Source organism: Rhagoletis zephyria, unplaced genomic scaffold (assembly GCF_001687245.7).
Source record: "Rhagoletis zephyria isolate East Lansing unplaced genomic scaffold, Rhagoletis_zephyria_1.1 Rzeph_scaffold_05821, whole genome shotgun sequence".
In the NCBI taxonomy this organism is placed as follows: Eukaryota; Metazoa; Arthropoda; class Insecta; order Diptera; family Tephritidae; genus Rhagoletis; species Rhagoletis zephyria.
This window is the reverse complement of record NW_016162904.1, coordinates 23,951-39,579: the sequence shown is the minus strand read 5'-3', so window position 1 is coordinate 39,579 and position 15,629 is coordinate 23,951. Positions and strand designations below refer to the sequence as shown.

Sequence of the window (15,629 nt, the reverse complement as noted above, 5' to 3'; positions counted from 1 at the left end):
AAAAGATAATACAAAAATATTTAATTGAAAAACATTGCAAATATTAAGCAAAAAACACCATGCACTCACTTTTGATTGCCAGTCTATGTATGTACATATGTGTGCACACTTTATGCCAAACTATCATTATTTTAAATTGTATTTGCATCTTCATAAAAGGAGAACAAGATAAAAAATGTAACAAAAATTACAAATTAATGAAAATTATGTGAAGATTTACCATATTTTCGTTTATTTGCTCAAAGAACATCACATTTCATGTTGCTCAACATTGAATTACGTTATCGACATTAAATTCAACAGAACATTTTTACATTCCGACTTCAACTTTTCTAACGCTGTTAAATTTTCGGCCGCGAATAGTTTCCACTTTCAGTTTGCACCTTCTCTATCTATCTAAGTTCTCTGCTTGAGTCTGTTCGAATTGCGTGTCGATAACAAAGTGAAGAGTGGTTCATAATTTAGGATTGTTGTTTCGCTGTATTTGCACAATAGTTTCACTAGAAAAAATGGGTAGGCTGAAATCCCTGTCCTTGCAACATTATTTTATACTTTTGGGATAACGCTGTCTATTTGCTCTTAACAGGTGTACCAGTTCGCTGTCCTTTGACCACAATGCTGATGCATCATAAATTTTGCCTACTTGATGGTCCGAAGCGCGCCCGCTCTGTTTTAGCCAACGTCGGCAAAACTTATGATTCAAAAAATGTTAAGGGCATCGTCATGTCAGGCTCATTAAACTGGACGATGCAGGTGACCATATACACACATATTTACGAAGTATTATCAGAAAAAAAACTGAATTTCTTAAACCATTTCTTAACATTTGTAGGGCTTTGGTGGTAACTGGGAAAACATTGTAATCAGCTCGAATAAAATGCTGTTGGAACAATTCGAGGATGAATTTCAACGCATGTGGTTGGCATTCGCACCACGAACAAATTCTTAAACAACGAACTGGAAAGGTGAGTTTATTCTTGCTAATGTACATATGTGTGTATGTATGTAATATTCTGGTGAAGTGAACGTATTTCACTGACTTGATTGCTCGAAATGCTCCTATTACTAGGGCCTTGAAGTCGCTGCAAGAACTCCCCTTAATCTTTGTTATAACTAGTTATGTCCTCTCTTATTCTTATTTTTCGAATGATTTTATTATATTGCACTCCACTNGCCGCGAATAGTTTCCACTTTCAGTTTGCACCCTCTCTATCTATCTAAGTACTCTGCTTGAGTCTGTTCGAATTGCGTGTCGATAACAAAGTGAAGAGTGGTTCATAATTTAGGATTGTTGTTTCGCTGTATTTGCACAATAGTTTCACTAGAAAAAATGGGTAGGCTGAAATCCCTGTCCTTGCAACATTATTTTATACTTTTGGGATAACGCTGTCTATTTGCTCTTAACAGGTGTACCAGTTCGCTGTCCTTTGACCACAATGCTGATGCATCATAAATTTTGCCTACTTGATGGTCCGAAGCGCGCCCGCTCTGTTTTAGCCAACGTCGGCAAAACTTATGATTCAAAAAATGTTAAGGGCATCGTCATGTCAGGCTCATTAAACTGGACGATGCAGGTGACCATATACACACATATTTACGAAGTATTATCAGAAAAAAAACTGAATTTCTTAAACCATTTCTTAACATTTGTAGGGCTTTGGTGGTAACTGGGAAAACATTGTAATCAGCTCGAATAAAATGCTGTTGGAACAATTCGAGGATGAATTTCAACGCATGTGGTTGGCATTCGCACCACGAACAAATTCCTAAACAACGAACTGGAAAGGTGAGTTTATTCTTGCAAATGTACATATGTATGTAATATTCTGGTGAAGGTGAACGTATTTCCCCGACATGTTTGCTCGAAATGCTCCTATTACTAGGGCCTTGAAGTCGCTGCAAGAACTTCCCTTAATCTTTGTTATAACTAGTTATGTCCTCTCTTATTCTTATTTTACGAATGATTTTATTATATTGCACTCCACATATCCTATAAGAATTTCATTGGCTAATTAAATAAATAAATAAGCTAAAAACAAGAACCCTCCTTTTGACATATAAATCACGAGTTCGTAGATAAGCCTAAATTTTTTGTACTCTGCAATGATTAAACCAATAGATTTACATATTTACCGTCTCGGTTAAGCAGGAATAATACCTCCCCCTATTCGGAAATACATCAAACCAAAGCATCAGGCTCTTCTACATATTTCTAAATTATAATTCTTGATGTTCCAATTTTGCCTAACTAAGATCCGATTCGGCATTTAACCGTGTTTGCGCATATCGCATATATTGACTAAAAATAAAAGAGACTGATGCTTTAATGTAATGTATTTCGGAATAGGGGGTTCTTTTTAAAGCAGCATTTTTGAAATTCAGTATTTCCAAGGTTTTCAAGAATTTATTAATACTTTCCACACCAATTTTCATTTGCGGAACATAACAACTTCCATGACTATTCGCCATGATTAACGCACAGCCATGACTTCGTGCACATGAATTACTTTGTGTAGTGCAAAAAGCAGTAGCGTGAAATCGTTCGTATTCGATTGTGCGTCCATGCTAACACACATGCTTTCATTCATCTGATCGTGATCAAATAGATCTGATACAAAGCAGCCACATTCTAACTCGGTTATCTACTCGCTTCGTATAAATTTATTATTACTAAGGGAGCCGTAGATATAGTCATCGAAATTTATTCTCACAAAAATTCTAAATTGTTAAAATCTATTTGCANGACAGTTCCACAGGTTTTAGTCCGAAGTTCAAAGGAACAGACTAACTAAAAATAAAAGAGACTGATGCTTTAATGTAATGTATTTCGGAATAGGGAGTTCTTTTTAAAGCAGCATTTTTGAAATGCAGTATTTCCAAGGTTTTCAAGAATTTATTAATACTTTCCACACCAATTTTCATTTGCGGAACATAACAACTTCCATGAATATTCGCCATGACTAACGCACAGCCATGACTTCGTGCACATGAATTACTTTGTGTAGTGCAAACAGCAGTAGAGTGAAATCGGTCGTATTCGATTGTGCGTCCATGCTAACACACATGCTTTCATTCATATGATCGTGATCAAATAGATCTGGTAAAAAGCAGCCACATCCTAACTCGGTTATCTACTCGCTTCGTATAAATTTATTACTACTAAGGGAGCCGTAAATATAGTCATCGAAATTTATTCTCACAAAAATTCTAAATTGTTAAAATCTATTTGCATGTTTCCATACAAAACAAGCGATTGAATAGCAGCTCTTGAAACTTTCGCCAAACTCAGCAGCACAACCGCTAATTACTGGGCCTTGCAAAGGATGGACCAAGGCTGTATCTAGTTTTGTGGCAAACTAATATACATATACTATGTATACTTATTTTTTGAAAACATTTAAAAAGGTACTTATAGACAAGCTTTTTTGCTTGTTTNATATAGTCATCGAAATTTATTCTCACAAAAATTCTAAATTGTTAAAATCTATTTGCATGTTTCCATACAAAACAAGCGATTGAATAGCAGCTTTTGGAACGTTCGCCAAACTCAGCAGGACAACCGCTGATTACTGGGCCTTGCAAAGAATGGATCAATGCTGTATCTTTAGTTTTGTGGCAAACTAATATACATACATATACTATGTATACTTTTTTTTTAAAAACATGTAAAAAGGTACTTATAGACAAGCTTTTTTGCTTGTTTATGATGTTTAAAGGATTTTCTCGAATTGTAGCATTTACCTAACACTATCCGCTTATTGTTGGACTCTCACGTAAATCTGTCATCAGCAGGGGTCATTATTTTTTTCGTCAGTTTGCATACACAAAAAATATGTGCATACATATTTATCCATTGTATTCCATTTTACATGCTCGATTTAATTTCAGAGTGGTTTTCATAAATCTGTGTAATATAAGTGGAGAAGTGGAAATAATTGGTAGTTCAGGGTAGGTTCATTAATCTTTAAAAAAGTGGTTTAGCGCAACATGTTTGTGGCTATATCGTTCACGATGTCAATATAACATGTACTAGACCAATTTATAATGGCTGAGTGTGAAAATTTTAAAGCGAAAATTCGCTTATAACAAAACAACTGAAACTATTTGAATAAATTAAGAGCTGAATGTGCGGCACTGCTGTTTAGTGTATGTATATGTATTATTGTTCTTCTAAATTCCAGTTGTATCGTCCGCCTTCCAGCCAAGGAAAACATTTGAATATGACGCAGCGGCTATTGGTCACGAAAAAGATACTTTAGATTTAATTCTAATATATCACTTGGTCTTGCAACTCGTTAGTGACATATTTATTGAAAAAAAATAATGCTCCTACTTTACCAACTCCGCATATCCAAAGAAGTGCACAGTTAGTGGTCTTTTTTTCTGTGCGAGTTCAACACAAACGGCTATGCTTCATTTAGCAGTGACATTTCAATTAGGCATATGAAAACGAATTTTCAAATAAATGTTCTCTCATGTGGTATGCACATTTACATGTGTACATACATACAAATATATATGCATTATTGAAAACCAAATTAGTTTCTTCTTTCTTAGCTCGTTTTACATTGTATGTTTAGCTGTTTGATGACATTCAAAATGTGCTATGCTCTTTGCTGGTCCTTTACCTCCCCAATAAAAAGTTCTTCGGTCTGCTATTACATTGGCTTCACCACTATTTTCTTGCTTTTATACATACTTATGTAGATCTTTTTTTCACAGTTTTCTCTACTTTGTTAATCTCATAAAGGATTGTTTTGGTATTATCTGTGGTAACAGTATGATTAGCTGCTTGCAGTTTGCGTGTCTGTCTTTCTAATAATCCATTTAATTGCCACATAGCTTAATGATCATATTCGTACTTATTCTATGGCAAAGTGTGCATTAGATAACGAAGTTCATTTTTGTTGCATAAATACACTGTAAGTAATTTTGTATTATTTTAAGGCTTCCTGTACTTGATTTGCAATTTTCGTTTTACCCATTTTAAGAGCGTGTCAGACGTGGCAATATATTTCGATGCAATAAATTTCGGAAAGGCTGTCAAATTGAGAAATCAGTTCCATGAGCAGTCACACTTTGCATGGAAAGTGTCTTTTGAAAGAGGTTTTTATTTCCGAACGGCGAATTGCAGGAAAAATTTCTGAAATCGCTTTTTGGCTGTNAAAAAATGGAAGTAAACAACGAAATGTTTGAATATGTATAGATTTTAATAATTATTTAGTGATATTTCAGCTAAATCAGTGTTGTACAAATGACATGTAAACAAACCGACTGACGTTTTTACAGGAAATAGTGCTTTTTGCGTTCCTATGCACTTCTGCATCTGTTCTCCTTTTACTCTCATTTGAGAGAGTAAAATTGTAGTTTGACAGTTCCACAGGTTTTAGTCCGAAGTTCAAAGGAACAGACTAAAAAATTGCTAGTGCAGCACGAGCAAGTTGAAATATATTTCCGAAATCGATTTTCGCTCTTGCAGTTGCAGTCCCACCTTGCAACTTTTATTTCTGAAACTGATTTCCGAAAGGTGACAGAAAGATCTTTCTGGCTGTTCACACATCGAAATAAAATTTCTCTTTCTCAATTTGACAGCGAATTGCGTGCGAAAGACGGAAATATTGCCACGTCTGACAGGCTCTTTACTCTTCAAAATATCCGCTACGTAGAATCAGCTGAACCAGAACATTTCGATAACTTAAAACCGAGCTGGCATAAATCATTGATGCTCTCAGTTTGTTACCTTCAGCACAGCATAAAGACAAATCATGAAATAAAAAATTTTGTTAAAAGCAATTTTTACTGTCCAATAAATGACTTTAAGTGACCTTTTGACCTTTTTTTTAAGTGGACGGTTCTATCACCTTTTGTTTCTTTTCTAGAGCTGCCCAAATATAACACATTGAGTTAGAAATTGGCATATTTGTAGGCAGATTTGGATTATATTAACACCTTAAACTAATATTCACTTGTGTTCCAAATTTGAAGCCTCTAGGTTAATTTATACTATATATGGCCAGCCTTTTCGTGATTTCTCCCGCTGTGCGATGTTGAAAAATTTTCTGGAGTTCTAAAATCGACGGACGAAAGAAAAAAGTATCATTATTTTTCAATCTTTTTGGTTCTTCCGTGTGTGCGATTTAAATTATTTTCAACGAAATGTGTTTTCAATTTGAAATTAAGTGTGTTTGAATGATTATAAGAAATGTACGTTTACCATACCTTTGGCTGTAGCTGAGTGTGCAGAGGTGCTTGCTGTTAGATTTCAGAAGGTCCCAAGATGTTAAAATGTTAGCACAAACTTTTGTTTTGTATTATCAAGCTATGAAAAAGCATCTGCGAAGTGCAGAATGGAAGCGTATTTGAACGAAAAAGCTGCCAACCTCATATCTATGTAAAGTAAACAAGCTCCCCGCTGCATCCCTTTGCGATAGTTCCGAACTAGTTCTAAATTATTCATTCCTTTTTCCATAGTTCTGAACCAGTTCTAAATTCGACACCTTATAGGGAATTTACATGAGGCAATTTTTCGGGCAACTTTTAGTTGAAGGCCACCATCGCCTGGTGTAAACGGCCTTTCAACTAATCGCTTTCAATGAAGTTGGTCGGCTGCCTACTTTCGTTCAACTTTTGATTCAACTAATCGCCTATGAAAGTTGAATCATGTAAATTCCCTATTAGATATAGATTTCTAATGGAAAAAGTGAAACAAAATAGTTTTTTTAAAAGTACCACATTTCGATCATTTTGAACTGGTCCTCACCTAGTTACTATCGTACTGGTTCGTTTTTGGCGATAAAGATCTAATACGGAACTAGAAATTTGATTCACTAGTTCGAGGTTTCCCTTCAGGGTATGTATGCACTAAAATCATTAATTTGAATTTCCTCATATAATAAAGGGAAACAAATATTTAGTGTAATGAATTAATCAAATTAGTTTTCATTTAGTATTGGAATAAAACACGGGCGGGTTTTGGATGCATTTCAAAAAGGTAAACAAAAGCCGTTCCCTCTTTTTTAGGACATAACGCCCACCGACAAGAAGAAATAATGCCCGCGGGGATTATTTCCTTTCTAAAAAAGCAATAATGCCCGCGGGCTTTGTTTCCTAAAAAAAAAATATTAAGGCCCACGGGCGTTAATTCACTGCACGAGAGAAATATTCTGTTTGAGATTATGGACCTTACAGGTCCTCTTTGAATTCGGGCGAAATCGCTAGTTGGTTATAGTATAGAGTCAATGAAGTAAGTAAAGTTGGTTTTTGCTACGCAATTGCCTATTTGACCTATTCGTAGGCTAAGAACAAATCTTATGCATCTATGTAAAATTAGAAGAGAAAGCAATGTAGACCCCAGAAGAGTTTTCATCACTGTAATCAGTATTACAAACTGTATTTAATGATATGCAGTAATAAAATGGTTATTCTATACTCCATTAGAAGGGGTATGATTTGACTACATTTACATTTCCATAGGATCATCATTTATACGCTTCAGTGCATATTCCATCTCGATACCAGCCCCTATGCCAAGCGATTCTGCATTCACCTTATATTCCTGCCAAGAAGTGTTTACCTTATTTGTCGCTATTTGGTCGCTGACTTAACATTCATTCTTGGGTACATCGCGGGCCATGCAACACGTGGCAAAAGCGCAATAACCATTTTCAAACAATCGCATTTTGATTGCGCCAATGAACTCTTAACCAGTTATAGAGCATACAGCATCAATACAAATGTTTTTACGTTACAATGGCTCAGTCGGAGTCTTAATGGACGATCAACATATGAATGATATTTACATGCTCATGATAAAAAAAAAAATAATAATATATGTAGCTAGATAATTGAATAGCAAATGCGAATTCTCCTTAGCTTAACACATATCCTTATACATATGTACGTATTTTCGATCGCCTGCGGGTATTTTGCTACTGTTGCAGGGCGGCTGGTTGGTGATCCTGCTGGTGAAGTGCTGAATTGGCAAACGTGTTTCAACGTGCCACACTCAAAGCAAGAGCAGCTGTAGTAAGAAACTGTTGCACAAAAGGAGCTGTTGCTTGCCAATTCTTATAGAAAACAACCACAACCACAACCAAAGCCAGAGGCACAGCCAATAGGTACAGACGAAGACAAGACAACGCCAGACAAGATGCGGTGACCGAAACCAAGGCAATACCTAGGAGGGCAAAGCAGTAACAGTTGTAGTCACAGCGGCTGCCACTTAATGCGACAGATGTTCACCGAAATACGGTCACTGCCACGCAATGAATGCTACGATTACTTCATGAAATGGAGTAAAAATGTAATGAGTCTAGTCAGTTTGTGGGTATGGAAGAGAGGTAGCCACAAAAGCAAAAGTGCTAGCAACAGGCAACAAGCAACAGTACATGGTAGAGCGATGCTATTTTTTTTTTTTACTTTTTTCTCCATAAGTGTGTATGTAGAACTACATACATATTCGTAAGCAACCAGTAGATTCCTCAGCTTGCGATACCTTAGTAGAAAGTATGTATATACATACATACCTAAATATGTACCTACATATGCATGTTTTTGTTCTATGTGTAGCGGGTTTTTAGTTTGGAGCAGGGCTGCCAATTTAGCTCTTTTCCCGTCAAATATGGCTTTTTCGAAGTCCATTTAGCGGCAGGGAATGAGAAATTGTGGGAAAAGGGAAATGCAGCTTTTTGAGAATTTTTTTGGGCAGAAGTTCAAACTTATACGGATGCAGATGGCAACAAATTGTTTTCCGATCTAGTGCAATTTGCACTTCATTCTCTTGCATAACCTGGAACTTTATTTAGTCAGCTAAACTTGGTGAAAACAAAGCTACGCAATGGTATACTGTATATATAGTTATTTTAAATTTTATTCTTATTTTTAGCCGACTTCAGGGGCAATATTTTTTTATATATGTTACCGCATTACTTTGGACCACGTTAACCGATTTCTATAATGATTTTTTTTTCAGGAAAGGTCGTACCTCAGAGGTGGTTCCGATCCTGTCATTCGATCATAAAGAAATTAACGGTACTCTTTAATTTGCTAATTGCTTAAAATTATATTAATATAAACCTATTTAGTTGTCAGCTTTTGTTGTGTGGAATTTAGCTTTTTTCTAGCGGGTTTTTATAAAAATCTGGATTTTTTTTTACTCGAAAATAGTTGGCAGCACTGATTTGGAGTATGCCGTCATCGTAATCTTCCCTTTGTTGTTATACCAAGTGTCGTGGCGGCAGCCCTAAGTTATTGTTTTCTTTAGAAGTAATAATAACGTGTTTGCAGCTTTCAATTTCGTACTGCCAAGCCGACTATCCCGTCGTCAAGCACGATATATGTACATATATGTACATACACATGCTTTCAAACGCATGTTTGTAATTTTTGCACATGTCTACTTCGTGTCTGATTGTATTGATCCTTTTTATTTCCAGACCTTTTTGTTTAGCTGACTTGTTTTACTTTTTGTAGTAGACCCATACAAACGAGTCGCTAAATATATGCATATGTATGTATATATGTATGTGCCTTAGTTAGTTACCGTTTATGTTTCTTGTCCTGCTACTCCTTGTTATTTCTGCAATTTTTATTTATTTTTTTTTGTTTCCTTGTTATTGTAATTTTGCCTTTTACTTGCTTTTTGCTGTTCTTTGGAACGAAAATCCATTTTCGAAGTGCCAAAAGCGGAGTGTCCCTTTCTTGCGCCGGAATTTTTGTATACTCAAATCCAAACCCAATGTTGAATTGGCACAGGCTCAATGTTGCATGCGGCACCACTTATTGTTTATTTAATTTTATTGCATTTGATTTCTTATTTTTAAGCATTTGTTTTGATTCCTGTTTTCGGCCATTTAATTTCGGTTCTTTTGCGTGCATATTTATTTTAAATTTCGTTTCCTTTCACACATCTCTACTTGGTCCTTGTACGCCTGGGTTCTCGTTTGTTTGACTGAGTCATCTTTAAAAAAAAAAGAGGCTTGCTCTTGCTTATGTGCTGCAGTAGCTGCTAGCCTGTTGCGTGAACTGTACTTGATCGAGTGTTTTTCTCATATTTCTTTACTCTTCTTCGAATTTCGTTTTCACTATTGTTTGTAATGTTGCAAGCAAGCAACTCAGGCAGCAAACAAAAATTATAGTGATAACGCAAAATTTCTAAAATTTGGAAGATGTTGGCTAACAGCTGAATAAAGCCATCGGCCAACAGGCGCCAACAGGCCATTGCATGTTATTGTAGCTGGCAACAAAAGTACTTTGCTTCACTCATTACTTTTCTTGATTGTAGTCATTTCAGCTGAAATTGCACTGTTCTGGGTTTATTACCTTGTTTAAGTGCCATCTTCTAGCGTCTGGTGGAAGAAGTAAAACAGCTCCAAATAAGAAATGCTCTCTAATGAAATCAAATGGAAAAGCAAGCGTACATTTTACATATGTACATATATAGTATAATAAAATACTACAATTTATTGTATCATGACCAGACAAGCGTTAGCTAAAAGTTAGACCCTGTTACCTGCCTCCGTCCCAAGTCGAAACAGAAAACACGTTTTGATCCGCCAAGTTCGTTGTGGTTCTAGGTGTTATTTTTGTTGTAGCGGCTACTCAAACCCTGCCTAGATGGCTGTCGTCAAGTTCAACTAATGGGAGACCCAGGAAGCGTGCAGCTTCGATTGAGCTTGTCCATAGGGACAAAAGTGTTAGCTGAGTGGGGTTTAAAGCGCATGCGAAGAGATGCCTCGACTCGTTGGGCACGTCTGCATCTCATCTGCTCAGGTACGAGTTTAGCCTGCTGCAGTAGTGAGAGTTATGTCTCGTCCACGCGTAGTGGTTGTGTTGGCCCAGAACAGCATTCACAGGCCGAGATTCTATATAACTCGAAACTGACTGTGAATGCCAGCTGTTGTCTGACCTCCTTCTTCCAGCTGGTAAAAAGGGTTGCCGAGGATTTTGTTCGAAGAGGTAACCGTTTGCTTTCGAGCACAACTCATCTATTCCATTCTCAAACGCCAATGTCGAGCAGTCATCAGCTTAAGATACAATCGAGACTCCCTCTGGTGGTCGAGGAAGCTTTGAAATAGTTAAATAGTAGCGGGTATAGGACAATACCCTCTGGAACCACTTGCTTGATTTTTCTTGGCTTGTTAGTTTTGTCTCTAAAAATTACTGACGAATGTCGACCACTCAGATAATTTGCTGAGCACCGTTTTAGTCCCTGTGGGAGAGAGGAGGAGAGGAGGTCTCAATCAGCCCAATTCTGAATACTCCCGGGGTATTTGTTTCTCCCGAGAAAGAAATCCTCCTCCCTGAAAATTTGGGAGGAGGAAATTCGAACTTCGAAAAAGCTGTTTGACACTTTTTGACAGCTTAACTCCGCCATTTAATATAAAATAGCCTCAGGAAATTTATATTCATGATACGAGAAAAGGGAAAAGAGAGAGAACTCCCAGGGAGTGGTTGTTCAGAATCGGTCTGATAATTTTCTAGTAGCTTGGAGAGGTTGACGGGTCAAACCCCTTTGACAGCTCGAATGCTACTGGAACTGTTCTCTCACAGGGACGCTTTCGGTTTAGGCCACGTGTTATCTGAGAGTTTATAGCGTTAAGTTCTGTTGTTGTTCTGTGCACTTTACGGAAATAATGCTGATGCTCCGCTGGGGTCAGGTGATTCGTATAATGCGAGAGCAGCAAGGCCTCAAGTGTCTTCGCTACCGGGGAAATGGAGGTTATTCTAGACCAAGATTTTTGCTATTTCTCGACCACTTTCCTGAAAAATATGCGATTAACTGTGTAGATATTATATAGACTTAAGGATACCAACCGGTCAGGGCAGTAATGATGCAAGCATTGGATGATCGCGCTTTCTAACGAAGTGCGCCTCCAGAGGTGTGGTCCCCGTGCTTTAAAGTTCTTCGTCGAAACGGCAATTACTATAAAAAATATTCGCCTAAAAATCCATTCTTTCATTTTTTTTAAGTTCAAGCATTCTTGGTTTTTTTATTGAAATATTTGGAAAAATAACAGCAATTGAAAGTGCTGAAAGTCTTAACTGTTTTTCGTAAGTCCCAGCCTCTCACTTAAAAGACTTATTGTTAAAAATAGGCAGTTTTTTGCTTCAGTTTCAGACTATCATCCTGTAATTCAATTCCCTGAGAAACCTGATGCTATGCCAGATCAGACTCCCTTAGACGAAAACCCCGAAAATCTGTGTAGGAATTTTAAAGGGGAAAACGAAATAACCTCTTGGATGAAACCTGATGACTGCAGATGCAAATCACATTGAAAATCTGTGAGCAGTTAGGAAGCTGAAACTACTTTGAAAATGGAAACGATCAATAGATCAATTGAATGCCAGTAGACATCGATACAAATTAGGCACAACTTTAATACTTACATAAGTAAGTATGTCCTGAAAAATTTAATTTTTCCTTATGTAACTTTCGCCGCTTACTGTACCACAATTTATGTATGGACACATTTCTAATCAACTGTGAAAAATGTTACCCATCTTACTATTTACATAAATCTTCTCTAACCAGCAAACCTTTGCATATTACCTAAAAAAAATTATCTAAGCCTGCATATTTACTTACCACCCATGGCGCGCGTGCGCACATTTTCTTACCCATAGCAACAATTACACAACTTAAATAGAAAGAAATTTCACATCTTTACCTTCGTTTGCCTTACAGAAAGGTACATATTNAGGAATTTTAAAGGGGAAAACGAAATAACCTCTTGGATGAAACCTGATGACTGCAGATGCAAATCACATTGAAAATCTGTGAGCAGTTAGGAAGCTGAAACTACTTTGAAAATGGAAACGATCAATAGATCAATTGAATGCCAGTAGACATCGATACAAATTAGGCACAACTTTAATACTTACATAAGTAAGTATGTCCTGAAAAATTTAATTTTTCCTTATGTAACTTTCGCCGCTTACTGTACCACAATTTATGTATGGACACATTTCTAATCAACTGTGAAAAATGTTACCCATCTTACTATTTACATAAATCTTCTCTAAAAAGCAAACCTTTGCATATTACCTAAAAAAAATTATCTAAGCCTGCATATTTACTTACCACCCATGGCGCGCGTGCGCACATTTTCTTTCCCATAGCAACAATTACACAACTTAAATAGAAAGAAATTTCACATCTTTACCTTCGTTTGCCTTACAGAAAGGTACATATTTATGTATGTATGTCTTGCGTATACATTTGTTAGGTTCATCCCAAAATCAAGCAGGATATCCTCGTGTCACTCAAATACCAAATTCTATTCTCTAGCCTTCATTATCTGTTATCATTGTCTGCCATTAATCTGGCTAGTTAATCTGATTTGTTTGTGTTTGTGTTTCAGAGAGGTGAGTGAAGAAGGACTGCGTTTTAATGTGTATATATGTATGTATGTGTGCATAGTGTGCGACATATTAATAAGGTCACCCAAATATTGATAAGTTTGGACTTTTTATTATTTTAAATTAATGTAAATTATTTTATCTTTATAAAAAAATCAACTATCTATAACGAAAACCATCATAGTTAAAGTTTCAAACTTTAAGCAAAACTTTTAGAAAGTCATCATAATTTTCCACTTCTTTTACTTAGGTTTTTTTCAGAAAATTTTTTAGGAATGTAGTTTTATGTCCTATTTAATTCTAGTACAACTACGGTGACCATATTTATGTCAGCCGAATACGGGACAAAAAATAATAACCAACTGCAGCAATATTAATGGATGTCTAATTTCTAGTCGTATTCACAAGTACTCAATTATTATTTTTCAGTAGTCTAATATTGTTCTGTTGCCGTTTTTTTAACTCTTATATACTTATTTCCGTTTTTTTTGTGTTCAAACCATATCTTTCGCATACTTATTTCAACAAATCTAATTCCGAGAAATTGAACTCCCTAAAAACTAAAAAAACTTGCCAGGGTAACTGACAAAACAAGAGGTCTATCCCGTTCAATACAGGGCGGATGGTCACCGTAGTTTTTTTATATGAAAATAAATTATAGTCCAAACTTATCAATATTTGTGTGATCTTATCATTATGCCGCGCACTGTATCTATACTCTTCGCTATAGGTACATAGATCTGCTGGCGGCTAAAATTCTAGAAACTAATATTCCTTGGTTTCACACACATACACACAATGCGAACCTACAAATATAATTTTGTCGTTTGCAATTTTCCTGGGAGAAATTTACAATTTTCTTCGGACCAACCAGTTGAAATACATAATACTGCGCTAATTATTTGGCAATTTCGTTCGCAGTTGGTTGCGCAAGACACTATGCCACATGCGTTTGATTCGAATTGCACCTTTGCTTTGCTGCAAGCTGTGTTGGAAGCAACAGCCATAAAATAATTTACATTAATTTAAAATAATAAAAAGTCCAAACTTATCAATATTTGGGCGACCTTATTAATATGTCGCACACTATGCACACATACATACATATATACACATTAAAACGCAGTCCTTCTTCACTCACCTCTCTGAAACACAAACACAAACAAATCAGATTAACTAGCCAGATTAATGGCAGACAATGATAACAGATAATGAAGGCTAGAGAATAGAATTTGGTATTTGAGTGACACGAGGATATCCTGCTTGATTTTGGGATGAACCTAACAAATGTATACGCAAGACATACATACATAAATATGTACCTTTCTGTAAGGCAAACGAAGGTAAAGATGTGAAATTTCTTTCTATTTAAGTTGTGTAATTGTTGCTATGGGTAAGAAAATGTGCGCACGCGCGCCATGGGTGGTAAGTAAATATGCAGGCTTAGATAATTTTTTTTAGGTAATATGCAAAGGTTTGCTGGTTAGAGAAGATTTATGTAAATAGTAAGATGGGTAACATTTTTCACAGTTGATTAGAAATGTGTCCATACATAAATTGTGGTACAGTAAGCGGCGAAAGTTACATAAGGAAAAATTAAATTTTTCAGGACATACTTACTTATGTAAGTATTAAAGTTGTGCCTAATTTGTATCGATGTCTACTGGCATTCAATTGATCTATTGATCGTTTCCATTTTCAAAGTAGTTTCAGCTTCCTAACTGCTCACAGATTTTCAATGTGATTTGCATCTGCAGTCATCAGGTTTCATCCAAGAGGTTATTTCGTTTTCCCCTTTAAAATTCCTACACAGATTTTCGGGGTTTTCGTCTAAGGGAGTCTGATCTGGCATAGCATCAGGTTTCTCAGGGAATTGAATTACAGGATGATAGTCTGAAACTGAAGCAAAAAACTGCCTATTTTTAACAATAAGTCTTTTAAGTGAGAGGCTGGGACTTACGAAAAACAGTTAAGACTTTCAGCACTTTCAATTGCTGTTATTTTTCCAAATATTTCAATAAAAAAACCAAGAATGCTTGAACTTAAAAAAAATGAAAGAATGGATTTTTAGGCGAATATTTTTTATAGTAATTGCCGTTTCGACGAAGAACTTTAAAGCACGGGGACCACACCTCTGGAGGCGCACTTCGTTAGAAAGCGCGATCATCCAATGCTTGCATCATTACTGCCCTGACCGGTTGGTATCCTTAAGTCTATATAATATCTACACATTTTTCGCCCTTTATAAAGCAAGTTAATCGCATATTTTT

At 36.1% G+C, this 15,629-nt stretch overlaps 2 protein-coding genes across 2 annotated transcripts in view; both read left to right on the top strand.

Moving 5' to 3' along the window:
* Positions 1 to 415: 415 nt before the first annotated feature.
* LOC108372507 (mitochondrial cardiolipin hydrolase-like) lies at positions 416 to 949 on the top strand. Its single transcript, XM_017628224.1, has 3 exons — positions 416 to 513; positions 587 to 753; positions 833 to 949. The coding sequence occupies exons 1-3, from the start codon at positions 510 to 512 to the stop codon at positions 947 to 949; spliced, it is 288 nt and encodes a 95-aa protein (XP_017483713.1). The 5' UTR covers positions 416 to 509.
* Positions 950 to 1,251: 302 nt separating this feature from the next.
* LOC108372508 (mitochondrial cardiolipin hydrolase-like) overlaps positions 1,252 to 15,629 on the top strand; it is a 37,887-nt gene continuing 23,509 nt past the window's right edge. Inside the window, exons 1-3 of the mRNA XM_017628225.1 lie at positions 1,252 to 1,334; positions 1,408 to 1,574; positions 1,654 to 1,786. Of these exons, the coding sequence (XP_017483714.1) occupies positions 1,331 to 1,334; positions 1,408 to 1,574; positions 1,654 to 1,770 (288 nt within the window). The 5' untranslated portion in view covers positions 1,252 to 1,330 and the 3' untranslated portion in view covers positions 1,771 to 1,786. The remainder of the gene's footprint in view (positions 1,335 to 1,407; positions 1,575 to 1,653; positions 1,787 to 15,629) is intronic.

Excerpts from the sequence above, each read along its gene's own strand:
- LOC108372507 (XM_017628224.1), top strand. Across the intron at positions 754-832 it reads CATTAAACTGGACGATGCAG|GGCTTTGGTGGTAACTGGGA; the intron begins GTGACCATATAC and ends TAACATTTGTAG.